The 27,451-nt window shown below is 38.0% G+C and overlaps 1 protein-coding gene across 2 annotated transcripts; it reads right to left on the reverse strand.

Annotated features, from left to right (window-relative positions):
* Positions 312-27,451, reverse strand: LOC109822270 (ras-related protein Rab7-like). Of its 2 annotated transcripts, XM_020388443.1 has the most exons (7): positions 27,259-27,451; positions 27,140-27,166; positions 24,596-24,695; positions 24,371-24,517; positions 1,673-1,753; positions 1,447-1,592; positions 312-638 (listed from the first exon to the last, which is right to left on the reverse strand). In XM_020388443.1, exons 1-7 carry the CDS (start codon positions 27,309-27,311, stop codon positions 572-574), a joined length of 621 nt encoding a protein of 206 aa, XP_020244032.1. In that variant the 5' UTR covers positions 27,312-27,451; the 3' UTR covers positions 312-571. The 2 variants fall into 2 exon arrangements, with proteins under 2 accessions (XP_020244032.1, XP_020244033.1); XM_020388444.1 differs by lacking the exon at positions 27,140-27,166.

Genomic DNA, 27,451 nt, shown 5'->3' on the forward strand with positions numbered 1-27,451 from the left:
TTCTCCACTCACTTGACATAGAAGAAACACACACAAGAATCTTCAACCTGATAATACATAGATACAAAAGCCATCTACTTCAATCCAACGGTTGATAAAATTACACATCATTCGTTGAACATCATAATCATATAAGGTCAAAGGATGTCAAATGAGCCAAAGGAACATCACATCAATTGATTGCTAAAGATGAACCCTCAAAGACGCTTCACTACATGTAGTCAGAACAATAGGCACAAAACTAATAACGTTCTGATAAAGGTATGAAAACAATGGAATATATGATGCATTTATTTGGGAGAGGGAGAAAAAAAAAAAAAACAAGAGGATTAGCTGCAACACAAGAACCAGTCGCCTCCAACAAAACTAGGAGGCTATATTACAACAGGCACAGAATGTCCAGATCACAATCTGTCAATCTCAATACAAGAACGTTAGTGTACATGGAGGAACATTGGTGACAAAATGACAAAGATCATGAATGGATTAAAAAAGAAACAATTATCATGATCAATTAACAGATGAACAACAAAGGCATGGCATACAGTATGATTAGCTTCAGTAGCTTGTGCTAACAGGCACATCCTCCTCTTGACTGCTCTGGTTCAGGAGTGGGTTCCGGAATGCTCCGGAAATATCTGCAGATCAGAGAAGATTGTGTTTAGAAGTATGCTGCTGGAAGCCCAAAACTGATTCATATCACGCAACTTGGTAAGATAATTCTCAAAGTTTTCTTGTACAAGTTTAAAAACCACTACTCGGAGTTACGCACAAGAGGCCAAGTAATGAAAACAGGCAGTATGAAGGCATTAGTAGGTCACTGAAAAAGTCTTCACAAGCGCAAGTGGAAGTGGTCTAAGCCAAGATACAGAACCAACTTGTCAATTGGGCAATCTTCCTACATATGTACAAAGGCTCAAGGGATTTTAGACATTTCAAGGAGGGAATTAAGTGGAGCTCCATGTTAAAAAGATGTAATGCTGGAGCTGTACGGGAAATGTATGGATTACAATAACTCATAAGCCCATACTAGTGAAGTATGTGAAACCAAATGTAAGTCCATGCTGAAAGTACCACAAAGTCCAGGGATGTGAAATCATGTACGTTTTTGTTTTCTCTTTCTTTCTCATGATATGTTGCATGGTTATATCAAGCAACTCCTGCTTTGCGTAGTTACTTGTTATGACATAAAAAGTAAGTTCGATATATGCACATAACTTATTAATGATAGTCCAGCATCGAGCTAAAAAAACAGTTCATTGTGGGGTTTAAAAAAAAGAAAAGAAAAGGATGAACCTAGCTATTCACTCTTTAAGTTGTCACATAAGTAACCAAACAGGAAAGAGAGATTATGACATCAAGTAAATATCTGAGCTCATGAAATACCAATAGGAAACGCAATTGACACTGCAGAGAAATAAGCAAGAACAAGAAATACCAACTTACAAATCTTGATCTTGGTCATTCTCCAGTGCAAGTTTTGCAACACACTGGAAGGCCACATCAACATTGTAATCCTCTTTTGCTGAAGTTTCAAAATAAGGCATGTTGCCCCGGGAAGCACACCACTCTTTTGCTTTTTTCTCAGAAACCTATGTGATGTAGAAAACCTAAGATTAAAATTCCAACTTAAATGAACTAAATGTAATGAGACAAGCAGCTCATCCTTTACCACTCTGCTATTGCCACCATCTACATCAACCTTGTTCCCAAGCAGAATGAATGGAAACGTACTTGGATTTGATGGATTAGCCTGGAGTGCCAAAAACTATTAGCAGCAAACGCGAAACAGCATGCAGAAAATCATGCGTCACAAGTGCATTCTAAAAAGTGCAGCCCAATGCACAAGGCTCACCTCACTGGACAGTCTGGGGAGGTTCAGATGTACCACTAAGGGTGGAAAAAGTTGCAAAAGAACAAATTATTAAATAAAATAATGCTAGGCAAAATATTCTGGCTTGAAATAACTACAGCCAAACACAAGCGACAATTTTTTTAAAAAAGTAAGTTTCTTGTAACTAAATAACATATAATGATTCGTTATCATTTCTGGGTGTTATAACTAAAAAGATGAATATTTGTGAACCATTACTATAGTATGATGTTAGCTCAAAATAAATCATGCGGTATGATCACTATAGTCACAGTCCAAACTGAAAAGAAAGTATGTATTTCATTTGCACATTGTTGAACTAGTAATTTAGGAACCCTACACAACCACATAGGTTTATTGTCTCATATAGAACAGCCATTTTATACTGGAGAAATTCTGATCATACAAGATAATGTAGACGTAACAAGTTTTCGACATTAGAGATCAAAAACATGTTGGAATAAATGAATGACGCACATCGTTCATAATGATGTCCATGCCCTAAAATTTGTTGATAAAAAAATCATAATGTATGCACCTCACCCTATTCACTGAGTGGTTTCAAATAGACTGGCACTCAACAATACAAGAAAAGAATCAGTTATTTAAAAGTAGGGTTAAGAACAGAGTGACAAATTCTGGTCATTGAAGGTAGCGTCGCATATTTCTACATTAGCTATCAAAAGCATGTTGGAGTCTAATGAATAGCTCACACCTCTTATAATGATCTTCAGGCCCTAAATTTTGTTTATAAAAATCATATTTTATAAACCTCACCCTATGCACCAAGTGGTTTCAAATCAAATGGCAATACGACAATACAATAAAAGAATCAGTGATTTAAAAGGAGGGTTAAAAAAATAGAGTGACAATCTGAGCAGTCCGCTTCCAGCGGCTACCTGCTGGGGCTTGCACAATGTCACGCCCCGGGCCAATGAGCCCGTTGGCATGATGTCATGAGACCCACAGGTACAACACATGGTTTGGCTCAATCCACTATCAAAATTGCCTAGTCAATGTTATAGCTCACACCTCTTATAATGATCTCCAGGCCCTAAATTTTGTTTATAAAAATCATATTTTATAAACCTCACCCTATGCACCAAGTGGTTTCAAATCAAATGGCAATACGACAATACAATAAAAGAATCAGTGATTTAAAAGGAGGGTTAAAAAAATAGAGTGACAATCTGAGCAGTCCGCTTCCAGCGGCTACCTGCTGGGGCTTGCACAGTGTCACGTCCCGGGCCAATGAGCCCGTTGGCATGATGTCATGAGACCCACAGGTACAACACATGGTTTGGCTCAATCCACTATCAAAATTGCCTAGCCAATGTTACACTTGGCTCACAAGACCCATCGTTTAAACCATTCAATAACTCAATCAATATCCAATATGGGACTAAACCTTGGGTATCACAACCACCCTACCTTAATTACGCGACGTCCTTATCGTGCCATGACAACTGGTCCTTCCCATTATCACCACCAGGCGATATGGACTCTAGAGGTGGCTCCTATCGCACTCACGCGTTGTAGTTCTTAGTCCTGCATAGCACTTAGTTCCACATTTCCGGTTGACTAACTGCTCTGATACTATTTGTCATGCCCCAGACCCGCGAGCGCGATGTAAATCGTGGGACCCATTGAGTACAACATATGACTTGGCTCAATCCACTACTAAAATTTGACTAGTTAATATTACAATTGGCTCTCAAGACCCATCATTTAAACTATTCAATCACTCAATCAATATCCGATGTGGCATATTATATGGGTTCACACATAGGCTTCAATCACCCCCCCCCCCCCCAATCATATTCTCATTATTCATTAACTTAACGACTTGAAAGGAAATATTGTTATAAGGATAAACTTAGCATTAAGTCTTCAGTGAGAAGTTAACACACAAATAACAACATGTGGTGAGTCATACACCGTTGTAGAATAAAAACACACGGAAGAAGGGAGTGACTGAGTTTTAAAACAACATTTGATCCCCTTAAGGAAGTGACTCTCTAAGAGTTTAAACAAACATCTGACCCCCTTCAGGAGGTGATTCTCTAGAGGTAAGAGGTACATTAAAGTGAAGTACCACATCCAGAAGAGCTTAAAGTGAAAATAAATAGTTCTGATGCTTTAACAAAAGCTCACAAAATGGACTTAAAATAACATATCTTCTAAGAGGCTCCAGTCTTCAAAGCACTAACAGATAATCTTGTAAAAGAGCACCCTAGGCAGTGTGACCTTCTAACAACTTTAAACGAGAAGACACTTACGCTTTGTCGGCAAAGCCAGTCGCCTAGATCAACTTATAGTTTTTATTAGAAAAATCATCTATAGGTAAATACATGTTTGTATGTGTGTATTCCTTCAAGTATATAATAAGGTTTTTCTGACAGTTATTGACCTGATCTTGGAGAATGATTGTCATTGCTAAAGCAAAAGAAATGAGAGAAGGTAATGAGATAGGAGTTTGTGAAGAGTGAAAAGAAGAATATGGAAACCAAGAAAATGGACATATAATTCTTCAAGATGATGATATTTACGAATCTACCACGTTCACCAAGATGATTTTAGATTGGTTTGTGTTGTTTGGAAGAGATACAAACTTGGTTAAGAAAAAATTCAGTTATCAACATAATCATATTTATGTTTATCATGGTTAATCTATTTGGTTCATTTTGATTAATAGTCTTATGGACACTATATTTGGATATATGTTGTTTATTTGTTTTTTTTTTTCATTTTCAGTCCATAGGCTTTTTTTAGCATTTCTCCTTGGTTCATTCAACTCTTATGTTTCAATTTAAATATTCTTGTGAGATATGTGGTCGTGAACTTAGTTACTAACATGGTTTTAAATATCGGCCGATAATCCGATATTATCGCCGAGTTATCAGATTTGGGAGCTTTCCGCTAGTATCGGCCGATAATCCGATATTATCGCCGAGTTATCAGATTTGGGAGCTTTCCGCTAGGATAAGTAGGATTTTTAATCGGTTATCGTTTCTTATCGCCGAGTTATCAGATTTGGGAGCTTTCCGCTAGGATAAGTAGGATTTTTAATCGGTTATCGTTTCTTGGGGTTTATCGGCGAATTATCGGCGATAAAGGCACTTATCGGCCAATAAGGGAGGCTCTAAATATCGGCTTTATTGGCGATAAATATTTTCTTTCAAGGTCATGCAATTGAATGGTCTCATTGTGTGATCAAGATGCAAGTTTCGCTTTCTACAATTGGTTAGTAATTCTAAACATGATTATTTATATTTTGGTATGTTTATATTTCATTAAGTATGGTTAGATTACATTTAGTTATTATATTATATATATACACCATCTAGTATATCACTTTGATAAATACTATTTATCCCCGATATATCCCTGTAGGCTGTCTAAAAATCACTACAGATAGCTGATTCCCATCAAACACCGATGATGAAAGTTACAATTTGACGGCTTCCAAAAGACTATAATTTGAAGACTTTCACGTGGATCGATGAAGGTTACAATCTGACGATCTTCGCAACAACTGATGAAAGCTCTAATCAACAGCCTTCACAATCAACATCGGGAGTTACAATCTGACGACTCTCATATTTTCAAGGAGCCAAGACGAAGATTACAAGATGACGATCTTTGCAACGCTCTAGCAAAAGAGACTACAAATCGACGGTCTCTTCAAATCAAAACGCAGATATCTCTCAAACCGTAAGGAATTTGACAAAACTGACGGAGCAAACCGAACCCTATGGGATGGGTTTGGTCGGCTCCGTCTCTTCGAGATAACCGATTTTCATATATAATTCGTCCAATTCCGACTTACGGTTTGAAAGTTATGACCTGTTATTCGCAGCACCGATTTTCATATATAATTCGTCCAATTCCGACTTACGGTTTGAAAGTTATGACCTGTTATTCGCAGCAAGTTATGTTCGGAAGTCCGTCTGTAAGACTAGACTTCGTCTGAACATTGGACTTAGCCTGAACCTCGCCAAGCCCGCCTAAAGGCTTGCCTCTGCATTACAGAGTCAAAACGCAGAGTTCGTGGACTTAAAACGCAGAGTTCAACTCTGCGTCCAACAACAAAAACGCACAGTTAATACGCAGCCTAACTCTGTGTCCCAGGTCCAGAGACGCACGGTTAATGCAGAACCCAACTCTGCGTCCCAGGTCCAGAGACGCACAGTTAATGCAGAACCCAACTCTGCGTCCCAGGTCCAGAGACGCACAGTTAATCCAGAACCCAACTCTGCGTTCTAGGTCCAGAGACGCACAGTTAATGCAGAACCCAACTCTGCGTCCCAGGTCCAGAAACTCACAGTTCATCTCTGCGCAGCGCGACCTGTGCGTTTTCAGCCTAAAACAGGCCCAACTCTGCGTTTCAGGTCCAGAAACGCACAGTTCGGGCCCAGAACGCTGTTTTCAGCGTTTGACTCGTTCAAGCACGATTTGAACGGTTCCAGAACCGTTTTCTCCCCACGGTTTGAGGGGATCACTATCCTATCATGGAGAGATTCATGAGGGGGGTAGTTACACCCTATTAAACCCTCATTAAGGAGAGATTTAAGGGGGCGGTTATACCCTTAAATCCCCTATAAATAGGGGTAAACTCAATGGAGTTGGGGCTGGCTGGGTTGATCGGGGAGACTAACTTTTTTGGATTTGAAGCTTGACAGCAAAGAAGATCTTTCATCCTTCGGTTGGGATTTTGGAGATCGGCAACAAGAGCTTCTTCATCCTTGGCTTTAAACCGATTTCGGTTAAATCAACTCTTTCATAGAGTTTCAAACTCGTTCGGAGTTATCAACTCGATCAGAGTTCAAAACTTGCTCTGCAAGTTCTTCTAAAACTTGCTCTGAGTTATTAACTCGTTAAGAGTTATTTTCAAACTTGCCACGTAAGTTCTCCACAACGTCAAATCGTGAGGAGAAGACCACGTTCCAGTGAAATAAGACGTACAGATCGTCAACGAAGAGCAAATTCGACGCGAGCATTCGAAGGAGGCACTCCATCGCCACCGTGAAGAACCCAGTTTTAAACAAAGTGGAGAATTAAATTCATTCTCCTCTCTTTTGTAATCAGAAAATCCAATTGTAACTGAGATTAAAAGAATACAAATCAAATTTCTTTCATTTCTTTTACTGCAAATTTTCCACAAACAAAAGATGACGACTCCGCTGGGGACTAGCTTCTCTGATGAAGAAGTGGTGGCGCAATCCGACGTCAACCTCGCTGGAACAACGATCGAAACTCTCGTGATAGAGTTTGATTAAGCCAAGTTTGAGAAGGCCCTCTCCTCCGAATCCCTTAGCCCCAAGGCTATGCGTAAGATCCACAAAGTTTCCGAGGAGACTAAAACTCCAGTTGTGGCCAACTCATCTAAAGACTATCTCCCATGGGGGTTGCACTGTTCATACAGTCTCCTCTCTAAAGGAGAAGACTCGACTTCGGCACAACTCCAAAAAAGCCGATCCTCCAATCAACGCGAACTCCGCGTTTGCAAACCTCAACATGAGCTCTACATAAGCCAAGCTAAACGCAGCCCTCAGGTGTGCGTTTCCCAGATAAAACGCAGTCTTCAGAGGCGCGTTCTAACGTCAAAACGCAGACCTCAAAACTGCGTTGATCTGGCTGAACGCAACTCTCAGGAGTGCGTCCCAGAACCAAAACGCGGCCTTCAGAGGCGCGTTCTAATATCAAAACGCAGACCTCAAAACTGCGTTGATCTGGCTGAACGCAACCCTCATGAGTGCGTCCCAGAACCAAAACGCAACTCTTAGGAGTGCGTTCCACAAACTGAACGCAACTCTCGGGAGTGCGTTTCAGAATCCAAACGCAGATCACAGGGCTGCGTTTCACTAGCAAAACGCAAACTTTGGTCTTGCGTTAATCAAGCTAAACACGACCCTCGTGTTCCTCCTTTGGAACGCGATGTGATTTGTCGTGTTCAAAAAGATCAACATGGATTTAAAATTCATGTTTGCCAAGAACCAGTCCCATCCTTTAACAGACAGGGGGTTCCATCTCTACCCTCACGCTCTGTGAGAGGTTCATCCCAAGTCTCTGACTTGTGGGATTTGCTGTCGATGTTCAACCGACCGACGAACGTCGTTTTGCTCAATAATCGACGACATTCTCACAGGAAGAAGACTTTAGAGGATGAATACCTTGGAGTCACTTCTAACATGGTTGGCAAAGGGAGATCATCAACCCCTAGTTTTTTGATGAGTCAAAGACAATTCGTTCTCCAAGCGTCAGAGAAATCGCTAATGAGTTTGAAGGAATCTACCAACGCACTCGGACTCGAACATGAGCCATTCCTCCTATCAACTATCGAAGTTTAGCCAGAGGAACTAATTTCGATGACGAACACTCAGCCATTGCGGAGTTCCAATCATCAAGCTCTTTCGTTGGGCATGAGAGCTTCGCCCACATGGCAGAACATTCTGAAGATCTTTCAAAGAGGGTTGATGAGCAGGAGGCCATGCTCAAATCACAGCAGAAGACCCTCGATGAACTCCTGGTCCTGTTGACTCAAATCGTCGCAGACAATGCCAAATCTCAGAAGACAGATTCGTCACCTAGGCAACAATCTTCTCGGAGAGGAAAAACGTATTCATCCCGACCTCACACAAGCAAAGAGAAGGAAAAAGTGGTTAATGATGCGGTTTCTGACCAAGAAGCCCACAACCTGGAATCTTTCTCTGATCTGCCAAAATGAAAGAATTAGAAGCCCGCCTCAATACCATTGCCAACAGAAGCGAGCTCCAAGACGAGGGAGTTGTCAGACCCTATCCCGCCGAATGGGATGCAGTCCTTTATCCTTTAAAATTCGAGGTCCCGATACTACAAACTTTTGACGGCACGGGATCACCGAACCAACATATCTATCATTTCAAGTCACAGACTGGGAATGTGATATCAAACGATGTCATACTGGCTCGATTGTTCATTGGTACCCTCAAGGGAGTTGCCTTTGAATGATTCAGGAAACTGCCTGCCGGATGTATCCGAAAGTGGGCGGATCTAGAGAGACTCTTCCTGTCAAGATTCTTTGAAGAGAATACAGAAGTCTCCATCCATACCCTTCTCGCCACTAAGCAGAAGAAGAGGGAGTCTATCAAAGCCTTCGTCAAAAGATTTCGAAATATGGCTCTGCGATGTCCGACAGGTATGACACAATCTACCTTAGTGGAGACATGTCGACATAACTTGCAGATCGACCTTCTAGCACAATTGAGGGTTGTAGAATGTCGTTCCTGGAGACAACTAATCTCTCAAGACGAACAGGCTCAAAAGATTATTACCAGGATCAAAGCTGAAGAACAAAGTAGGCAGGATCAACCTGAGCAATCGGACCAAGCACAATCTTCTCAGTCAGAAGGGGGAGATATTACGACCACTGAAGCTAATCCTTTTCAGTAGGATGGTAGATCAAACAACTATCATGTTAACAGTTACATCTGATAGTCAAACTCGTTAGATATTGGCCAACTAGACGATGTGCCATGTCTACTCCTTTTTCTCCCCTGCACTTGTTCAAGACTGGGGGTTGGCTTATTTGTAGTTCATTGGATTATAAATAATAAATTTTCTGAGTTGTCATGTTTAATAGAATACCTCTGTCAACCATGAAGTCTACCAAAACTATCACGTTAATGATCACCTCTGATAGTCCATTTCCTCCAAATTTCCCCATCAATCTTCTTCAAGTAGGATGGCGGATCCACCAAAACTATCACGTTAACAGTTACCTCTGATAGTCCATCAACTTGCTAATCCTTTTTAATAGGATGACAGATCCACAAAACTATCACGTTAACAGTTACCTCTGATAGTCAATCAACTTGCCAATCCTCTTCAATTGGATGGCAGATCCACAAAACTATCACGTTAACAGTTACCTCTGATAGTCAATCAACTTGTCAATCCTCATCAATAGAATGGCAGATCCACAAAACTATCACGTTAACAGTTACCTCTGATAGTCAATCAACTTGTCAATCCTCTTTAATAGGATGACAGATCCACAAAACTATCACGTTAACAGTTACCTCTGATAGTCAATCAACTTGCCAATCCTTTTCAATAGGATGGTAGATCCACCAAAACTATCACGTTAACATCTACCTCTGATAGTCTATCAATTTGCCAATCCTTTTCAATAGGATGGCAGGTCCACCAAAACTATCACGTTAACAGTTACCTCTGATAGTCTATCAAATTACCAATCCTCTTCAGTAGGATGGCGGGTCTACAAAAACTATCACGTTAACAGTTACCTCTGATAGTCAAACATCAGATAATGGCCTACCGGGTGATGTGCCTCTATTCCGACTTCATGGATAGTGCCCCACTAGGCGATTTGTCTTGTCTACCTTTTTTTATTCCTCTGCTAAGTCTTAATCAAGACTGGGGGTTGGTTACTTGGAATCCACTGGATTAAGAGTAACGAATCTTTCACATCGTTGAGTGAACATTACACTTCTGACGGTCATCAACCCCACAGAGTATGAATGCAGCTTGCATCACTCCCAATTTGTCACGTTAACAATATACCTCTGACAACAATCAACTTATCAATTCTTGACAATAGGATGGTAGGTCCTCAAAATTGCTCAAATCACAATCTTCTCCAGCGAGACGCTAATTCCTAAAATCTTGTGTAAGTCACAAGTACATATTTTTCTATCACGTTAACATCAAACCTCTGACAACCAATCAACTTAGCAATCCTCTTCAATAGGATGATAAATCCACAAAGTTGCTCCAATCGCAACACATTCATGTCATGTTAACACCACACCTCTGACAATCAACTTATTAATCCTCTTAAATAGGATGATAAGTCTCTAAAGTTGCTCCAATCGTAACGAATTCTCGTCATGTTAACACTACACCTCTGATAATCAACTTATCAATCCTCTTCAACAGGATGATAAGTCCCCAAAGTTGCTCCGATCGTAACAAATTCCTGTCACGTTAATCCCACGCCTCTGACAAAATCTACTTATCGACTCTCTCCAATAGAGCGATAAGTCCATAAAATTACCCCGATCGTAATATCTTTCCCGTCAAGTTAACATCACACCTCTGACGATAAAATCCACTTATCGACTCCCCTCAATAGAGCGATAAGTCCACAAAATTGCCCCGATCGCAATATCTTTCCCGTCAAGTTAACATCACACGCGATAAGTCCACAAAATTGCCCCGATCGCAATATCTTTCCCGTCAAGTTAACATCACACCTCTGACGATACAATCCACTTATCGACTCTTTCCCGTCAAGTTAACATCACACCTCTGACGATACAATCCACTTATCGACTCTCCTCAATAGAGCGATAAGTCCACAAATTCACCTCAAGTTAACATCACACCTCTGACAACACCAAATCAACCTATCGACTCTCTTCGACAGAGCGATAGGCCCATAAAATACTATTAGGTTAACATCACATCTCTAACAATCAAACCCCCAATGAACTTGTTAATCCTTTTTCCAACAAGAATAGCAAGTTTTCATTATAAAATCCCCAGTGAATTAAAGATTTTCTGGATTTATCCTAGTGATAACCAAGAAAATTTCTGAATTTCATTCTAAGTGAAAATTCATGCCGATTTAATACTACACCTCTGGCGTTTCCAACTTTCTTTCAGTGTTTCAAGTAACACAGGAAGAAACAGTAGCAAAGCCCACATATTCAACATCGTGATAGGTCGTTATTAATAACACCAGAATCAATGCCTTACACGCATGAGGGACTTTATCTCGATCCCTAAATAGAGATAAGCCTACGCCTAACACGCGTTGCCAGTTAGTCTTTGCCGTAAAAAGGACAGAAGCCCATGTATTCAACATCATGGTAAGTCGTTACTGATAACGTAAAATCTGTGCCTTACACGCATGGGGAACTTTATCCCAAATCCTAAGTAGGGATCAGTCTACGCCTAACACGCGTTGTCGGTTAGTTTTTTTTCGTAAAAAATGACAAAGTCTATGTATTCAAAATCATAGCATCAAGTCTAAGAGGGTTCATTCTCTTAGCACAACGTTACATGTGGAACGGACTTAGACAATCCACATGCTAGCCCGACTCAAACGGTAGTCGGTAGAGGCTTATCAAATCCGTTGATGGCTGAGGGTTTGCCAAAAATCCTATGAATGTTTGCGGGCCCATCAGCTGAATGGATGTGAGCCGTGACGTGACGTTTGAGAGCTTCTGCTCATGAGTGGCTTGTATCGTCGCTACAGTTTCTCTTCGAAGCTCATTCTCACACAGGTCCTGTGTGTCAAATCTCTTCAACCAAGATGTCTTTGAAGCGGGCGCAGAGAACAAATCCTTTGTGACAAGAAATCAACAGCTCCAAAATTAGATCAGAGTTAAGATCCAAAGTATTTCAAAAATTCGTCCCAGACAACCGCGAACTTTCGAAAACTTTGGAGGGGGTTATGTAGGCTGTCTAAAAATCACTACAGATAGTTGATTCCCATTAAACACCGATGATGGAAGTTACAATTTGACGGCTTTCAGAAGACTATAATTTGAAGACTTTCACATGGATCGATGAAGGTTACAATCTGACGACCTTCATAACAACTGATGAAAGCACTAATCAACAGCCTTCACAATCAACATCGGGAGTTACAATCTGACGACTCTCACATTTTCAAAGAGTCAAGACGAAGATTACAAGATGACGATCTTTGCAACGCTCTAGCAAAAGAGACTATAAATCGACGGTCTCTTCAAATCAAAACGCAGATCTCTCAAACCGTAAGGAATTTGGCAAAACTAACGGAGCAAACCGAACCCTATGGGGTGGGTTTGGTCGGCTCCGTCTCGTCGATATAGCCGATTTTCATATATAACTAGTATCGTGTACGTGCGTTGCACGTAGGCACATTTGTTGATCAATTTTTTGAAATTCTTTTGGTTCTATTAGGTTAGAAAGTGAATAGTTATTAAGATATTATAGTAATTAATAAAGAATTAATATTTATTCAATAAAATGAGACTTAATGCATAAAGATTAAATAAGTATATTTGTAGGAGGTCATGAATAAGTTATTTTTATCGAAAATAATAACTCTCTGCATAGAAAATTAGCTTACACATGTTTCTATTATAAAATATAAACTACTTGTAAAGCAAGAAGCTCAAGTACATTTACATGAGAGAGAGATGTTATTTTGAAATTATCTTTCTAGAAATTATTAAACCTCCTTTAGTTTATTATTAGCTCTTAGAGTTCCCCCAATTTATATTTGATACTTACAATTTATATCTCTAAAATTGCATTTCAAGGGTATTAAGTGCTAGTATATTGAGGATGATTTAGTGCAACTCAAGATATAGAAGAGGGAATTATGTATAATTTTCCATTGCACATATTTAATAATTCATATAAATATTATATATTAATATGATATCAATATATATTATAATTATCATACATTAACTATTATACTCAAATAGTAGATTAATAGCAAAAAATTCATAATACTCTTAAAATTGTAGTAGTACTCCGTTCTATAAGCATCCTCAAGACCAACTAACTATATCATTTTCTAAATTGATCTTCCTGTACTTTCTATTTGTCCTTTATAACCCAATAATATTAGTGTATTACCTTAGTGACCTTAGAACAAAAATTAACCTTTTACACATATAGAGTGAAAGCAATTACACTTATAATACATTATCATGGACAAATCTTTCTTTATCCCGAGAATAAGCATAATGCATTAAGAGATTCAACCAAACTATACAAACAATTTAGCATATTTACAAACATGCCTAGGAGTTGGAAAGAAATTTACATGCTAAGGTAAAAACATATACGAAAAGATGGAAGGGGGAAAACCAATTAGTTTATGACTGGAATAGCTGCAGATTTTGATAAAATACAGGACCATCTTCTTTGTCGCCTTCACCGGTTTTTCTCTGCTCTCTAAATTGTTACATCGATGCTTCCATTACCATCTCCTCATTCAATTCGATTGTACTCCACCAGTGATGTTACCATTGAAACACTCACACTTCTTGCGGTTTGTAAGTGCTGTAGTTGTATCTCCTTACTTTTCAATATGAATAAATTTTGATTAGAAGTTAGAATTTTGGTTAGAGAAATTTGATAAGGTTCTATAGTAATTTATAGTGATTTATGGAAGATGAATAGTTATTACGTTTTTCTTATTAGTGTATAATGTCAAGACTTAGTGGGGGGTGTTATAATAATAATTTATGGAAGTTGAATAGTTGTAACGTTTATTATTATTAGTGTAATGTCAAGACTTAGTGGGGGAATGTTATTAGTGGGTAGTTAAATAAAAATTTGATGCTAATAAATGCGGAGGTTATGAAAAATAAAGTATGTATATATCTTAATGTATGCATGTATGGATGTGCTAGAGATGTATGCATATATGTGTTTCGGAGGGTATTTTTGGAAGAAATATTTTAACATGGCTACACGCTTTTATAATAGTATTAGATTCGTCCAATTCCGACTTACGGTTTGAAAGTTATGACCTGTTATTCGTAGCAAGTTACGTTCGGAAGTCCGTCTGCAAGACTAGACTTCGTCTGAACATTGGACTTAGCCTGAACCTCACCAAGCCCGCCTAAAGGCTTGCCTCTGCATTACAGAGTCAAAAAGCAGAGTTCGTGGACTTAAAACGCAGAGTTTGTGGACTTAAAACGCAGAGTTCAACTCTGCGTCCAACAACAAAAACGCACAGTTAATGCGTAGCCTAACTCTGCGTCCCAGGTCCAGAGACGCACGGTTAATGCAGAACCCAACTCTGCGTCCCAGGTCCAGAGACGCACAGTTCATCTCTGCGCAGCGCGACCTGTGCGTTTACAGCCTAAAACAGGCCCAACTCTGCGTTTCAGGTCCAGAAACGCACAGTTCGGGCCCAGAACGCTGTTTTCAGCGTTTGACTCGTTCAAGCACGATTTGAACGGTTTCAGAACCGTTTTCTCCCCACGGTTTGAGGGGATCACTACCCTATCATGGAGAGATTCATTGGGGTAGTTACACCCCATTAAACCCTCATTAAGGAGAGATTTAATGGGGCGGTTAAACCCCTAAATCCCCTATAAATAGGGATAAACTCAATGGAGTTGGGGCTGGCTGGGTTGATCGGGGAGGCTGATTTTTTTGGATCTGAAGCTTGGCAGCAAAGAAGATCTTTCATCATTCGGCTGGGATTTTGGAGATCGACAACAAGAGCTTCTTCATCCTTGGCTTTAAACCGATTTCGGTTAAATCAACTCTTTCATAGAGTTTCAAACTCGTTCGGAGTTATCAACTCGATCAGAGTTCAAAACTTGCTCTGTAAGTTCTTCTAAAACTCGCTCTGAGTTATTAACTCGTTAAGAGTTATTTTCAAACTTGCCACGCAAGTTCTCCACAACGTCAAATCGTGAGGAGAAGACCACGTTCCAGTGAAACAAGACGTGCGGATCGTCAACGGAGAGCAAATTCGACGCGAGCATTCGAAGGAGGCACTCCATCGCCACCGTGAAGAACCCAGTTTTAAACAAAGGGGAGAATCAAATTCATTCTCCTCTCTTTTGTAATCAGGAAATCCAATTATAACTGAGATTAAAAAAATACAAATCAAATTTCTTTCATTTCTTTTACTGCAAATTTTCTACAAACAAAAGATTGGGTTGTGTAGGCTGTCTAAAAATCACTGCAGATAGCTGATTCTCATCAAACACCGATGATGGAAATTACAATTTGACGGCTTCCAGAAGACTATAATTTGAAGACTTTCACGTGGATCGATGAAGGTTACAATCTGACGACCTTCGCAACAACTGATGAAAGCTCTAATCAACAGCCTTCACAATCAACATCGGGAGTTACAATGTGACGACTCTCACATTTTCAAGGAGCCAAGACGAAGATTACAAGATGATGATCTTTACAACGCTCTAGCAAAAGAGACTACAAATCGACGGTCTCTTCAAATCAAAACGCATATATCTCTCAAACCATAAGGAATTTGGTCTCGTCGAGATAGCCGATTTTCATATATAATTCGTCCAATTCCGACTTACGGTTTGAAAGTTATGACCTGTTATTCGCAGCAAGTTATGTTCGGAAGTCCGTCTGTAAGACTAGACTTCGTCTGAACATTGGACTTAGCCTGAACCTCGCCAAGCCCGCCTAAAGGCTTGCCTCTGCATTACAGAGTCAAAACACAGAGTTCGTGGATTTAAAATGCAGAGTTTGTGGACTTAAAACGCAGAGTTCAACTCTGCGTCCAACAACAAAAACGCACAGTTAATGCGCAGCCTAACTCTGCGTCCCAGGTCAAGAGACGCACGGTTAATGCAGAACCCAACTCTGCGTCCCAGGTCCAGAGACGCACAGTTAATACAGAACCCAACTCTGCATCCCAGGTCCAGAGACGCACAGTTAATCCAGAACCCAACTCTGCGTCCCAGGTCCAGAGACACACAGTTAATGCAGAACCCAACTCTGCGTCCAAGGTCCAGAAACGCACAGTTCATCTCTGCGCAGCGCGACCTGTGCGTTTTCAGCCTAAAACAGGCCCAACTCTGCGTTTCAGGTCCAGAAACGCACAGTTCGGACCCAGAACGCTGTTTTCAGCGTTTGACTCGTTCAAACACGATTTGAACGGTTCCAGATCCGTTTTCTCCCCACGGTTTGAGGGGATCACTATCATATCATGGAGAGATTCATGGGGGGGCAGTTACACCCCATTAAACCCTTATTAAGGAGAGATTTAAGGGGACGGTTACACCCCTAAATCCCCTATAAATAGGCGTAAACTCAATGGAGTTGGGGCTGGCTGGGTTGATCGGGGAGGCTGACTTTTTTGGATCTGAAGCTTGGCAGCAAAGAAGATCTTTCATCCTTCGGCTGGTATTTTGGAGATCGGCAACAGGAGCTTCTTTATCCTTGGCTTTAAACCGATTTCGGTTAAAACAACTCTTTCATAGAGTTTCAAACTCGTTCGGAGTTATCAACTCGATCATGGTGGCCTTCTTGTTTTGATGATGTTTAACAAACAATTTACTTCTAATGTTGTTTGTCTAGTGTTTGTGTTTTCGTATTTATTCTAGACAAACAACGTGTTGGAGGATGGATGGATTGCGCCATAACGATCATATCAAATGAAGGTTGACGGAATTGTGAAGTGAAGCAACATACAATTCAAGTTAAAGATCAAGTTCAAGCTTCATCCGCAAAGTGTACCAAGTCGAGCTCAATGAAGATCAAGATCATTGCTTGGGTATATTTAGTATAGATTTATATTATGTGTGTTTAATACTCTAAGCTCAATATCATATACACACACAATATTGGATTTTCTCACAAAATAAGCTATTTTGAGAAAACTTTGTGATATTGTTTTATTGACCATGTTTACTTTATATTCATGTGTTATAATGTTTATGAAGACATTTCATAAAGTTTTAATATGCGTTTAAACTCTTTTTGTCAAAAACATGTTCTTAACAAATTCATATTCATGCATGTTTTTACAAAATAATGAGTTTTCACAATTGAGAAATGAAAATTGAAAATTTATTTTTGTAACATGTTTGTTTTCATGTTTATAAACATTTTGCAAAGTTTCATCAAGTTTGGAATTGATTTGTTATGTTTAATGGAATTTACAAAATCATGTTTTTCATTCGTGCATGTTCGTGCATGTTTTACAAAACAGATGAGTTTTCATAAATGGGAAGTGACATTCAAGAAATTCTTTCTTTGACATGTTTATCTACATGTTTAGAAACTTCCCTCAAAATTTTACTATTTTTGGAGTTGATTTACTGTGCCCAATTGATTTTACAAAATCGTGTATGTCTGCAGTTTTTCAGAAACTGTAAATCTGTGTTCAAACATTTATTTCTCTCAACTGGTAAATGCTTTTTCAGAAATTCTTTCTCTAACATGTCATTCTACATGTCTAGAACTTTCCCACAAAATTTCATATTTTTTGGAGCTGTTTTACTATTTTTAATTGATTTTATAAAACTAAAACGCAGTGCTACAATACCCGCGGTCGACCGGTACGGTCGACGCTATAATTCCCAGATTTTGATATATCCGTTTTTTTTGTCTTTTTGCTTGGTTTTCTTGGGTTTTTGGGCTTGTTTCATGAGCCTATATATACTCTATGCCATCATACTTCTAAGGGCACTCAAGAAATGTTTTAAACAAGTTTAAAGAGTTTTAAACAAGGGTTTAAGTGTGTTTTAGTGTTTGTTTGGTTTGAAGATTGTTTTCACAAGTGGAGGAGATCATCTTCTTGTTTGGGCTCCAATCTCCATCTCTCCATCTTGTCATCTTGTCATCTATTGGAGAAGTTTTTTAAACTCTATCTAGCTTTACATTTGCTTAGTTATTTGATTATTATTCTTTAAAGCTAGTTTTTTATATTGAGTTTAGATTTGATTATATTATCTCATTGTTATACACACTCACTTGAGCTTATTGTATTTGCATACATAGTATATTAGGGTTGTGAGAGATTGTAACATTGAGTTGTGCTTAATTGTGTTCTCATCTATTGTAGAGAACAAAATTATATTTGTTACATTGTGAGTGGTGTAAGGTTTTCGGTGAGCTAGAAAAGCGAGTGTGTTGTGAAGTTTTCGGTGAACTAGAAAACCGAGTGTGAGGAGTGAACGTTGTTCGGTGAGCGTTGAAAACCGACACTGTGAGGTGTAAACGTTATTCGGGTGAGCGTAGAAAACCCGGTTGTGATAGTGGATTTCTCCCCGGGAGTGGGGAGCGGAGACGTAGGACGGAAGGTCCGAACTCCGTGATCATATAGTGTGTTTGAGTGTGCTTTGGCGTTCATTTATATTTATGTTCATATCTTATATCGCCATTGTCCATAGCTCATTATTTATATGCTCCACTATCTAGTTCATATTGTTTACCCCTTGTGTTAGTTTATATATCCTTGAATATATATATAATTCATCATATAGGATATATCTCATTGTTTACATTGCTTATCCTAGCTCATATATCTTTGTATATCTATCTTGCAAGAATATATTTATTAATTAGTTTTAATTGGCATTTAATCGGATTAGATTAGCATAAGACCCTAATCACCCCCCCTCTAGGGTCCAATAGATATGACTTGCCACAAGCTCCTCAATTGCTACCAGCCTAGATACGATGGGAACCATGAGATCGATAAGATACTGGGGAGCCTGCTGCGGCTCAGGTGGTGCCTGCTGTGGCTCGTCTTGTTTAGGCTATGATTCTAGTGTTGCTCCTAAATTCAATGTTTTCCCCTATGCTCAATGGTGCTTTATATTCAAAATATTTGTTCAATCTAAAAATATCGATTTATGGGAAATCATTGATTGTGCTTATATTGTGTCCACGTTGGAGAAATCCAAGTGGAGCAAATATGATAAAAAAATGTTTATTATGAACAAGCTTATGTTAGAATTTTTATTAAATGTATTTGACTCATTTATGTCTAACAAGCTTGATTCTTTTGATAGCGCTTATACATTATGGAAATTCATAGAAGCGCATCAATGAGACTTGGAGGCGATCCGACAAGCTTTGGAGGATCCCGCTTCAAGTTCTAAAGGAGCTTCATGCACACGAGCACTAGGCGATAGCCCTAGTGAGGTTTGCGAGTTCGAATCTATTAATGATTTACCTAATGATGAACTCGCTTGTGCTAGTGAAAGATTATTGCATGTATAACTTATTGCATAAAAATTTTATTGATTTAAAAAGCAAGCATGAGGATTTGAAATCCGATCATGAGTTGTTAGCATCTAAGTTTGATACTATTTCTAATGAAAATATGATCCTTAAAGAAAACAATGAAAAATTAAAATTGGATCATGATTCTTTGCTTTCAAACTTTGCTAAGTTAACTCATGAAAGAGATAATGTCATGCTAGAAGTAGTAGCTATTAGAAATGATTTTGATAACCATACATGCTCTACTTCTATTATCAATGATGTTGTGCATAATGATGATTTGAATCTTGTTAAGGAACGCATATCATGCTTAGATTCAACTTTAAAAACATGCATTGATAACCATAAGAAACTTATGGACAAGTGTGCTAAATCTAGTGCTAAAAAATCACCTACAAACTATGCACACTTGTATAGCAAAGTTTATAAATGCTCCATTTGTGATCGTAAAGGCCATTTAGCTAAATTTTGCTATAATGCACAAAAACATAAGAATGTTAATCTTTCTTGTGCATCTCATCAAGTTTCTTCATCACATGTATACACACATGCACCTATTGCTTATCATAAGCATGCTCACGTGTATCATTGTGATTTTTGTGGTAGAGTTGGTCACTTAGCTAAGTTTTGTTTTGATTTGCGAAAAGTTTCTAAATCGCAAAATATTTTAAGTAGACCAACATTGTTTCAAAATGTTTCTCATTTGCAAAATAATCTTAAAAGACCATCTTTATTTGCAAATATTCCTCGTGCACATCCACATGGTCAACATAATCAAATGCATCATCTTCATTGTACTTATTACAATCGAATGGGTCATTTGCATAATTATTGCTATTACCGGACCCGTGCACTAAATGCGTCCAAATGGGTTCATAACCCAAGGACTTTGAGCTTTAATGATAGGGGTCATGTCCCTAAACAAACCGGCACCAAGAATACTTGGGTGCCAAAATAATTTTTTAAGCCAAGAATTTTAGTACCTTTTTTTCTTTTTCTTGGTTTTAAAAAATGTATTTTAAATTTTTATGAAAACAATTCATTTTATTGGTCAAACTCTTTTGTTTTCATGATTATTAGTTTTGTTTTGATGAGAGGTTTGTACTTACATAACCCTCCGGATTTATTGGGTGTTTATTCCCAAATCTTGTTTATCGGGTGCTAAAATGTTTATATGGGTTGTTACTAGCTCAAGAGATAGATATGGTTGCCTCTCATGATTTTTTGAATCAATGATGATTTGGTCTTACGTTTTTGGATTTAAACTTTGATTTATGATTTCTTTTGGTTGATTTGTTTTCATTTGAAAACTTTTTACATTATTCTCATGTTTCTCTTCTTTTGATTTCATAAATCTACCTCTACAAAGGGTTTTTATGTTCTTTGATATGAGAAACTATTTTTTACTTTGATATATTTATATATATTCTCATTGTCTTTATGTATGTGAGTTGTGTTTAGTATTTTTTTCCATCTATGCTTGCTCACATATGTTTACCATGATCTTCATTTCATACATTCATGAGGCATTTTGATAGGGGGAGCAATCCCTATATCTTTCTATGTGTTATACTCATCTATACTTATTGATAGGGGGAGCTTTCGCTGTTTTCATCCTTTTATTGTCCCCTTTTTGATGTTGTCAAAAGGGGAGAAATATTATGAGTATATTCTTTCTTGTTTATATGCATGATATATTATATTTTGTATATTCATTTCCTTTCATGCATATATCCTTTTTGTAAATTATTTGTCATCATCAAAAAGGAAGAGATTGTTGGCCTTCTTGTTTTGATGATGTTTAACAAACAATTTACTTCTAATATTGTTTGTCTAGTGTTTGTGTTTTCGTATTTATTCTAGACAAACAACGTGTTGGAGGATGGATGGATTGCGTCATAACGATCATATCAAATGGAGGTTGGCGGAATTATGGAGTGAAGCAGCCTACAATTCAAGTTAAAGATCAAGTTCAAGCTTCATCCGCAAAGTGTACCAAGTCGAGCTCAATGAAGATCAAGATCATTGCTTGGGTATATTTAGTATAGATTTATATTATGTGTGTTTAATACTCTAAGCTCAATATCATATACACACACAATATTGGATTTTCTCACAAAATGAGCTATTTTGAGAAAACTTTGTGATATTGTTTTATTGACCATGTTTACTTTATATTCATGTGTTATAATGTTTATGAAAACATTTCATAAAGTTTCAATATGCGTTTAAACTCTTTTTGTCAAAAACATATTCTTAACAAATTCATATTCATGCATGTTTTTACAAAATAATGAGTTTTCACAATTGAGAAATGAAAATGGAAAATTTATTTTTGTAACATGTTTGTTTTCATGTTTATAAATATTTTGCAAAGTTTCATCAAGTTTGGAATTGATTTGTTATGTTTAATGGAATTTACAAAATCATGTTTTTCATTCGTGCATGTTCGTGCATGTTTTACAAAACAGATGAGTTTTTATAAATGGGAAGTGATATTCAAGAAATTCTTTCTTTGACATGTTTATCTACATGTTTAGAAACTTCCCGCAAAATTTTACTATTTTTGGAGTTGATTTACTGTGCCCAATTGATTTTACAAAATCGTGTATGTCTGCAGTTTTTCAGAAACTGTAAATCTGTGTTCAAACATTTATTTCTCTCAACTGGGAAATTATTTTTCAGAAATTCTTTCTCTAACATGTCATTCTACATGTCTAGAACCTTCCCACAAAATTTCATATTTTTGGAGGCTATAAAAACCCTCTTTGATCTCAGTTTTCATGTACTCAAGAAATGTTTTAAACAAGTTTAAAGAGTTTTAAACAAGGGTTTAAGTGTGTTTTAGTGTTTGTTTGGTTTGAAGATTGTTTTCACAAGTGGAGGAGATCATCTTCTTGTTTGGGCTCCAATCTCCATCTCTCCATCTTGTCATCTATTGGAGAAGTTTTCTAAACTCTATCTAGCTTTACATTTGCTTAGTTATTTGATTATTATTCTTTAAAGCTAGTTTTTTATATTGAGTTTAGATTTGATTATATTATCTCATTGTTACACACACCCACTTGAGCTTATTGTATTTGCATACATAGTATATTAGGGTTGTGAGAGATTATAACATTGAGTTGTGCTTAATTGTGTTCTCATTTATTGTAGAGAACAAATTTATATTTGTTACATTGTGAGTGGTGTAAGGTTTTCGGTGAGCTAGAAAACCGAGTGTGTTGTGAAGTTTTCGGTGAACTAGAAAACCGAGTGTGAGGAGTGAACGTTGTTCGGTGAGCATTGAAAACCGACACTGTGAGGTGTAAACGTTATTCGGGTGAGCGTAGAAAACCCGGTTGTGATAGTGGATTTCTCCCCGGGAGTGGGGAGTGGAGACGTAGGACGGAAGGTCCGAACTCCGTGATCATATAGTGTGTTTGAGTGTGCTTTGACGTTCATTTATATTTATGTTCATATCTTATATCGCCATTGTCCATAGCTCATTATTTATATGATCCACTATCTAGTTCATATTGTTTACCTCTTGTGTTAGTTTATATATCCTTGCATATATATATAATTCATCATATAGGATATATCTCATTGCTTACATTGCTTATCCTAGCTCATATATCTTGTGGTATTTCATACTTGCTAGGATAACTTATTAATTAATTTTAATTGGTATTTAATCGGATTAGATTAGCAAAAGACCCTAATCACCCCCCTATAGGGTCTAACAGATCAGAGTTCAAAACTTGCTCTGCAAGTTCTTCTAAAACTCGCTCTGAGTTATTAACTCGTTAAGAGTTATTTTCAAACTTGCCACGCAAGTTCTCCACAACGTCAAATCGTGAGGAGAAGACCACGTTCCAGTGAAACAAGACGTGCGGATCGTCAACGGAGAGCAAATTCGACGCGAGCATTCGAAGGAGGCACTCCATCGCCACCGTGAAGAACCCAGTTTTAAACAAAGGGGAGAATCAAATTCATTCTCCTCTCTTTTGTAATTAGGAAATCCAATTGTAATTGAGATCGAAGGAATACAAATCAATTTTTCTTTCATTTCTTTTACTACAAATTTTTCACCAAACAATCCCCGACTTCCGCTATCCGATAAGGATTTTGATTGTCCAATAAATCCCCGATAACCGATATTTAAAACCTTGGTTACTAAATCAATGGACATGTTAATTTATCATATAGTACAAGATATGAATATATGATATGATAAGTGTACATATCTGACAACTTTGAAAATAATTTATGGATATAATAATGATAAAAATGTATGCATTCGTCTCTTCCTGTGTGAATAAAATATTATAAATGCAAGTTACACAAATCAATATTTATGTGAACAGTCATGTGACTCCTCAGAATTCCATATTAAAAATTGTGCCAAATTATTTAAATGCAATAATGTAATGGGCCAACGTTAGCAGCCCACATTAGCCCCCCAAAAGATGGGATAGTAGGGAGATCAACTAATACTTTTTGAAAAAAAAAATTAATTGTTGAACTGGTATAAGAAGTGTAATACAAAATAAATTAGTATTCATGAATTTCTATAAATAAATAAAACATGCTCATTTACAGTCATGGTCACAAGGGTTTAAATAACAAATTTTAAGGAAGCATGACTAATTATGACTATTTTGACAAGGGGTATAATTCAAGTGCATTAGGAAAATGTAAATGTATAGTGTGCACACAGTTTATGTATCTATCAAAATGAAATGAACTGAATGTTATCTTACTACCAACCTGTTTAAGAAACTCATCATGCCAGTTGTCAAGAGTCTCAAAAGACTTGAGATGGTTAACATCGTATACGAGCACACAGCAATCTGCTCCTCTGTAGAATGCAACACCAAGACTCTGAAACCTTTCTTGGCCTGCTGTATCCCAGATCTACCAATAAAATAGCACAGTTATTAAAACCAAGGTTTGATATGAGAATTGGCCATGTAAGTAAGAATGATCTCTCACCTGCAAAGTCACAAGCCTATCGTCAATCTGTAGTTCTTTGGTGACAAAATCAGCGCCAATGGTAGCTTTGTATTGTTGACTGAATTTATTGTGCACATATCTAATTTAAGAGTCAGGAAGATCAACTTGAAGAATAGCAGTTTGGTAAACCTGATTCTGATAAAAAGCTATCAAGACACTGCAGAAATTGTTCACAATCCAAATAGGCGAGGACCAGTGCATCAAGTTAACATATTTCTCACAAGAACTGACAAGATAATATAGACTGCCGATACAAATGTTACAAGTACAACTCAATTGCAACAATCAAGAGAATGAGTGGCACAAGTAATGAACAAAATTTAAGGCTATGAACATTTATTTCATTATTTGACTAGAGGGTCCAATTCAATAGAAATTCACAATAACAGCCAATGTTACAAGAGGCGCTAGGCGGACAAGGCATTTAAGCCAGCGCCTAGACGCCTTTGTGTACGCCTAGGTGATGCCTAGGCATTTGGTTATTTTTAAATTATTTAATTATATTAATTAATAAAAATATGTATTAAATTCATATATATTGCAAAAAAAATAGCAATCTTAGATCCACAATAAACCATGCATTATACTTAAATACTAAATAACGAAAATAATAACTAACAAGGTTATACAAAGCACTAGGAGACCTAGACGTTGGACCCGACGCCTAGAACCTAGAAGGTTTCCTTTTTTATTTTTTAATTACAATAATTGATAGTAAATGTCAATATTATAGAAAATTTAGGTGTTGGACTGGTGTCTAGGTGAATTTATTTCTTCATTTAAGTGGTGTTCGAGGAGGTTTTGTTGCGTTGGCACTTGTGGTTAAATCTGGAATAAAATAGATAAATCTGTTAAAGAGTTGAAGTACTGTATTTTAAAACTTTTCAAGTTTAGCTGTTGTGTGTTTAGGAAATATTGTGCTTAAAGCAATATTTGACGTACTCCGGTGCATGGATCCTAAGGCCAACTGTTTTCAGGAACAACAATACAGTACACTGGTATGCACCAACTAGAACTGTCAAGGTCTACTCGATTTATAAGGCAAAGATCTCCTCGATTTATCAAACCTTTCGGTTCAAAACCTTTCGGTTCAGGCAAAAGATCTTTCGATCTTAAACAACCTTTCGGTTCAGGGCTCTGTACCTTCGGGCATAGATTAAAGCTTGCACGCTTTCAAATTCTGCAGCAGCAACACAACAGCACAAAGAGATTTTCGTCTATATTTTTCGTATCACTTTTTCATATGTCCAAGAGCTCCCCAAGAGGCACTATATATAGGCCTCTAAGACCAGCTCAAAGGTCACCCATATTTAATTTAACTGTTACAAATATAATGAAAATTATGACAATTATGTTTGTAACATTAAATAACATAAATGTTATAACTGTTGCATGCAGTAACGTCTGAACGCAAAGGTCATGATCCTACGCAACACGAGGGTTGCATCCAGTCTCGCGCGAACGCGAAGGTCACGTTCCCTCTTGTGAACGCGAGGGTCGCGTTGCGAACCCGAGGCTCGCCAGAGCTGCGAACACGAGGCTCGTCCGCATGCTGCGAAGCAGCAGCCAACGTGGCGCCACCTAGCCCCGATGCCTCCGTGCAAAGTACAAAGTGCACCTAACAAAACACCGCTTAGCGCCTCAGCCTGATTAGTCCTGATCCCCGGTCTATTGGCCCACGGCCCACAGCCCATGAGCCCACGGCCCACGACCCACGATCCACTAAAACTTATGAGAGATTAATTAAATAAAAATAATTCATGGCTTGCCGTTGGCAAGCCTCAAACACAGAACCTTTGAGATATCAAAACTTTAACTTTCCGCTACGCTACTAAGAATTTCTAAAAAATACTAGTAGTTAATAAATACATAGTTTGAAAACTCATTTTCGGAAAGCGGTTTTGACCAAAAATATCCAACATGTTGAAGGTTGGAGGAGATAGTGAATGTGTTCATCTTTGGAGGTTAAAGGAGTTTAAAGGAGGTTGGAGGACACGGAGGCTGCAACACAAAAATCACGATCAAGGCCTAAAGAATGCAGTCCACATAAGCAGACAGTGTCTCCTAAACACTCCCAAAATCTAGGTGGCAGCCTAGGTACCGCCCAGATGCTAGACGCTAGTTAGACGGCCTAGGTACCGCTTAGGCTTAGGTATACGCCTAGGCAGACTAGGCGGAGGCTTTTTAAAACAGTGATAATAGCAGATAAAGAACTTGCATGATTGTCATGATTAAAATTAAAGAAGAAAATTTTAAGGCTGCTCAGCTGATAAGCGTCAAAATTAAGCAATCTCCAAGTAAATTTACAATACCCTAATTTAGATTGCAACCCTAACCAATTCAATAGCAAATCCGAACTAACAAATTGGAAACGATTCAAACCTTACTTAACTCACGATCTCCAATACCTAAATTTACCAAGAAACTGGAAACCCTAGATCAATTCCACTAACCACACCATTTTCCACAATGCATCAAAACTTCCAAAAACCTAACTGAATCAAAAGAATCGATCAAGGATACTGATTCATCAGCGACGTTTTGCCCACTCTGCCATCAACCAAACAACAAAGAATCATGAAATCTACCAAAATTCATTTCGAAACCCTAGAAATACGAAGCGATCTAAGAGAATCTCTCACCCGCTGTCGCCGAGAACGATGACTTTGAGCAGCGTCCGCCTCCGCGTCGCCATCGCCGATCGAAGAGAAATGAGGAACGAAAAGAAATTAGAGAGGATAGGGAGGGGTTATCTGAAAATTTTTAAGGGTATCGCAATTCTCGAGGCTTCTTCGGATCTCAGCGGAGGCGCCAGCCAGCGCAGCGTTTTGAAAA

Source organism: Asparagus officinalis, chromosome 8 (genome assembly GCF_001876935.1).
Source record: "Asparagus officinalis chromosome 8, Aspof.V1, whole genome shotgun sequence".
In the NCBI taxonomy this organism is placed as follows: Eukaryota; Viridiplantae; Streptophyta; class Magnoliopsida; order Asparagales; family Asparagaceae; genus Asparagus; species Asparagus officinalis.

Excerpts from the sequence above, each read along its gene's own strand:
- LOC109822270 (XM_020388443.1), bottom strand. The coding sequence starts at position 27,311 with ATGGCGACGCGGAGGCGGACGCTGCTCAAAGTCATCGTTCTCGGCGAC. Across the intron at positions 27,167-27,258 it reads ATCGTTCTCGGCGACAGCGG|AGTGGGCAAAACGTCGCTGA; the intron begins GTGAGAGATTCT and ends GGTTGATGGCAG. Across the intron at positions 1,754-24,370 it reads ATGATGAGTTTCTTAAACAG|GCTAATCCATCAAATCCAAG; the intron begins GTTGGTAGTAAG and ends TTGGCACTCCAG.